A 4,839-nucleotide genomic window follows, 5' to 3' on the forward strand; every position below is an offset into this window, starting at 1 on the left:
GGATAAGATGAAGAAGAATAGTAGTTTATATAATGGGGAATTTCAATTTGTAATAATATTTCAAAAAATTACTTTAGTCTAGTTGTTAGTATGCCCCTTTAAAAGGATATCCCGGCACGGGTTTGAGTCCCGAAATGAACATATTTTTAAAAAATATATATATATCAAAAGGTCGTTTTTGGCACTGATCATTTGTTCGGATCCTATTTGGCACGATTGAGAGTGTTGGGGTCGAAATTGGCACTTTTCTTCGTATATCAAAACAACGTCGTTTTATCTTGTTAACGATTAACTAACTTATGTTAGAGTCAATGTAGATTTAAGCACATTTTAAGAAGTTCGGGTAGTTTTTTTGAATTATAATTGAGTTGAGGTCGTATTTGGCACTGATCAATTGTTCGGATTGTATTTGACACGACTGAAATTGTTCGGGTCGAAATTGGTACTTTTCCCTAAACAAATGAGTGGGTAAAAAAATGTAAAAGAAAGAAAATTACTAAGACAGTGAAAGAGAGAGAGAGAGAGAGAGAGGAGTGTTATCAAAAGGAGAAAGAAAAAACAAGTGTTACTGGATTTGCCAGCAACTGGACTGTGACACATGATTTGGTGTCCTTGGAGAAAAGGTAACTGCTTTTCATCTCTCTCTCTCTCTCTTCCATGGTGGTGGGTTCTTTTAGATCTCTGCACAAAAGCTTAGAACTTTGCACAGAGAGAATCAGAGATACCACAAAGAAAGAGTCTTACTTTATTTCTTTTTGTTTCTATTCGATAATTAAGCTATTTACTTTCCACCCAGCCAGTGGTCAAATGTCTTCATCTCTACTCTTCTTCTTCCCTTTGTTATGAGACTTATGTTACTCTGTTTATTTGGAGAAGATGAGGGGAAAATGGAAAGTTTTTTTTTTTCTGTTAATTTGACTTGAGCTTCTTCAATCTACATCTGGGTTTTTGCAGCATTTCAAGGGGAAAATGAGGAAACATGGATGGCAACTTCCATACCATCCTCTTCAGGTACTTTCTTCTTACTTTAACTGAAGTTTCTTTGGAAGGTTTTTTATTCTTGAGGTGAAAGTTTGAGACTTTGTTCACTCTCTTGGTAGGTGGTGGCTGTTGCTGTGTTCTTGGCACTTGGGTTTGCTTTCTACGTCTTCTTTGCTCCTTTTGTTGGGAACAAGATTCATCAGTACATTGTGATGGGCATTTACACTCCTCTGGTAAGCTAAAATTTGTTTGCTTTGGATTCCAAACTCATCTTTGCTTGTAGATTTTAGAGTTCATAATTGTGTACTAATTGTCTCTGTTTTCTTGTCTTTCTATTTCTGGAAAATGCTTATCTTTTTAGAGAAAAACATAGACTAGTGCCTCCACAATCTAACGTGACTAGCGAATTTGTTATTTATTATATATAGCTAATCAGGCAAATTTGATTTAACATTACTTCTATTTGGATCCTTATATGGTCCCATCAAGAGCTTAGAATCCTCACTTATTCATAAAAATGGTAAAGTTAGTTCTAGGCTTCTAGCTACTTCATTATTCCGAGCTAATTTTAGTTCTATGTCTGAAACTTCCATCTCACATCTGCGGATACGCTATTTGCTCTTGTAATTTGATCCATTATTTTAGAGATAATAATAGTATCCACTGGTTCAACCATATTCACTTCTTGAGTCTGTCATTAAAGCTAAAAACCTTCTACTTTGAGGTTGAATTTCTTGCATACAATGTGGTATCACCACTACATCCATCTTCTTTTCAACCCTTTATGTAAACATTGTCTTTGGAACTACCTTTTCCTTATTGGATGGGTTGGTGGTATTCTCTGAGAGATTTACTTGAAGTCAGTGATATTTTTCTTGCTAGATTACATGTGTGGTTGGACTGTATATATGGTGTGTGGCTTCAGATCCTGCAGACCCTGGAGTTTTCAGGTCAAAGAAGTACCTTAAAATACCTGAAAACGAGAAATTTACTCAATCAAAGGGCACAAAAGATAGTTGTGGTGGATCAGCTATAGGTGGTGCTAAGTCTCATGACAGCACATGTGTAAATGATCAAGAAAATGGAACTAACAAGAAACAGGAGTCATCGCAAAGATCTCGTCTCCTGGGTGTGCTTTGCTCTCCTTGTGCATTGATTTGTGGTTGTTGCAGTGGAAGAGATGAATCTTCTGAGCAGCAGATTAGTGAGGATGGGATGTTCTATTGCAGTCTATGTGAAGTTGAGGTGAAACATTGAAACCACAAACTTACTGTATTATTATTTCTTCAAGAAAGCTCTGCATATGCTCAAAACTAATCATTCTGGTTCTTTTGCAGGTCTTCAAATACAGCAAGCATTGCAGAGTTTGTGACAAATGTGTGGACCGTTTTGATCATCACTGCAGGGTACTAAAAGGATTTTCCCCACATTCTATTTTAAATTTCTCATCTTCTTTTGCTTATGGACTTGTGCGTGTGTGTGTAGTGGCTAAACAATTGCATTGGCAAGCGGAATTACAGAAAGTTCTTCAGCCTCATGGTATCAGCTATTTTCTTGGTAAGCTTGCGTTGCTCTCTTCTGTTATTCTCTGCCGTTCTGTTCTTCTTTTGTGTGTTATGTCTATTTCAAGTTAAATGCATAAACTTTGTATTTGTTCCTTCTGGGGCTTGATCTTGCAGCTCATTATGCAATGGTCAACTGGAATATTTGTGCTAGTACTATGTCTACTTCGAAGGAACCAGTTTCACACAGACATTGCCTTAAAGCTGGGAAGCAGCTTCTCCCTAGTTCCATTTGTTATAGTCGTTGTAAGTTAATCTTCTTTATACAATTGATTCTCTTGAATGCAAGATTTGAAAGTTTCGTTTCATTCTCTTGCAGGCTGTTTGCACTCTACTAGCAATGCTGCCAACGCTACCTGTTGCTCAGCTTTTCTTCTTCCACATTCTTCTCATCAAAAAGGTTGTTTCCAATGCTCAAGTACACGCCAAGTCTTGCTCTTTACCTAAATGAAGTTGTCTTAACAGGGAATCAGTACATACGACTACATAGTTGCACTTAGGGAACAAGAGCAAGAGCTAGAAGAAGGCGGTGGAGGTCAACAAAGCCCTCAAATGTCAATGATCAGCTCATTCACTGGGCTAAGCAGTGCAAGCTCCTTCAATACATTTCACCGTGGAGCTTGGTGCACCCCACCGCGTCTGTTTGTTGAGGACCAGGTATCTTGTTTAAAAACCAATTTATTGTACCTATGATTTTCTCTTATGTGTGTGTTTCTGTGTGCAGTTTGATGTAGTTCCGCCAGAGAATGCGTCTGTAAGTTCATATGGGAAGAAGACAGTGGTTGAGGAACGCGTCAAGAAGAAGACGCAACCTGTGAAGATCAGTCCATGGACTCTAGCGCGTCTCAATGCGGAAGAAGTCTCAAAGGCAGCAGCAGAGGCAAGGAAGAGATCCAAAATTATCCAGCCTGTCGAGAGGAGGGAAGCAAGCAGCAGCGACCGTAGAAAGTTCCCGGCAAAACTTGAAGCTGGTAATACCAACGGGAAGCAGCAGAGAAGGCAATCTAAGCAGCGCATAAGGTTACCAGCAGAATTGCCTCTGATGAATGTTCAGACAAGAATTGCCTCTATGGAGACATCAACTAGCTCAGGGCTAGGTCCTCTTCAGCTAGAAGCAAGAAGCGCGTTTCAGACAAGTCGAGCAATGTCAGGGTCAGGTGGTGTTATGGGGACATCTTCACCAGAGAGCAGCTTAGACTCGCATGACATTCACCCTTTTAGGGTGTCGTCTGAAGCAGAAGGGTCAGCGCAGGTCAACCGGTTTTCTTCAGATGTTGGTCAGAAGAGAGGACAGCAACAACAACAATCCATGATGATGATGATGATGCCATTGTCAAGGTCTACAAGTGGTGGATACGATGCCTCTGGTGGAGAAGACAGTGATCAGGTTCCTTCTAGAAACATCCACAAATCAAGATAAGAAGTATAATAATCATCACTCCTTGAGGCATTCTTTGATAAATGGCTGGTCACATTCAAATGGATCGATCAAGAAAAGACTTTAACAACAATGTTTGCGAGGAGCTCTTAAGGGAAGCATCTGTAGGGGGAAAGCGGGGAAGACTATTGTGTATTCTTAAGATTTTTATTGTTTAAGGTGACGAGCAGGTTGAACATGATCTTTAGGGATTAACCAGAACTTTCTTTACTTGTTTTTGTTAGGAACAAATCTTTTTTTTCTTTCTTTCTGAAAAAGATGTCAAAGTTGCACAGTTCATATGTTGTTATCTCCTTGCATTGCTGTGTTTTTGAAGGATCCGGACTCAACCTTACCCCAAGTCTCAAGCCTTTTTTTTGTGGATATCCAGGAGAAACGCAAGTTGTTGGTGATCATGCAATGACTATAGAAGCGTCTTCTCTTCACTTGTGTTTGTCTTGTCAATGTTCTTTTCCTCACTTCCTGCCGCGTCTTCCTCGTCGCGCTTTGTAGCCCATTATTTGTTCTTGGAATCTCCTGATTTCAATGCCTATGGATGGAGACCGGTCGAGGGTATGGGAATGTCCACTTCTTGCGGTGATGTATTCATTTGTGGTGATTGTATGTATACTGTTAGAAAAAATTAAACCAAAAAAAAAAATTGATATATATATATCTGCAGGGCCGCCTCAGATTAGACCATGTTCAAAAAAATTATTAATTGTACATTTTATCAAGTAATTTTAAAATTTAATAATTTTGTCTGATTTTTTTTATTATAAGTTCTAAATTTAGAGTTTTATTATATCTAAAATAAAATTTAATACTAAATTTAGAGTTTTATAATAAATAAAATTTTATAAGTAATTTTTTTATTAT

At 38.3% G+C, this 4,839-nt stretch overlaps 1 protein-coding gene across 1 annotated transcript; it reads left to right on the forward strand.

Annotated features, from left to right (window-relative positions):
- Positions 1 to 532: 532 nt before the first annotated feature.
- LOC106327542 (probable protein S-acyltransferase 22) lies at positions 533 to 4,290 on the forward strand. The gene is made up of 10 exons (XM_013765703.1): positions 533 to 623; positions 955 to 1,011; positions 1,101 to 1,214; positions 1,864 to 2,226; positions 2,319 to 2,387; positions 2,467 to 2,538; positions 2,661 to 2,789; positions 2,863 to 2,943; positions 3,009 to 3,200; positions 3,268 to 4,290. Exons 2-10 carry the CDS (start codon positions 970 to 972, stop codon positions 3,961 to 3,963), a joined length of 1,758 nt encoding a protein of 585 aa, XP_013621157.1. The 5' UTR covers positions 533 to 623; positions 955 to 969; the 3' UTR covers positions 3,964 to 4,290.
- Positions 4,291 to 4,839: the final 549 nt, after the last annotated feature.

Source organism: Brassica oleracea, chromosome C2 (assembly GCF_000695525.1).
Source record: "Brassica oleracea var. oleracea cultivar TO1000 chromosome C2, BOL, whole genome shotgun sequence".
NCBI classification, from domain to species: Eukaryota; Viridiplantae; Streptophyta; class Magnoliopsida; order Brassicales; family Brassicaceae; genus Brassica; species Brassica oleracea.

Coding starts and splice junctions, on each gene's coding strand:
- LOC106327542 (XM_013765703.1), top strand. CDS start 970: ATGAGGAAACATGGATGGCAACTTCCATACCATCCTCTTCAG. Junction 1,215..1,863: donor TGGGCATTTACACTCCTCTG/GTAAGCTAAAAT, acceptor TTTTCTTGCTAG/ATTACATGTGTGGTTGGACT. Junction 2,944..3,008: donor ACATTCTTCTCATCAAAAAG/GTTGTTTCCAAT, acceptor TTGTCTTAACAG/GGAATCAGTACATACGACTA.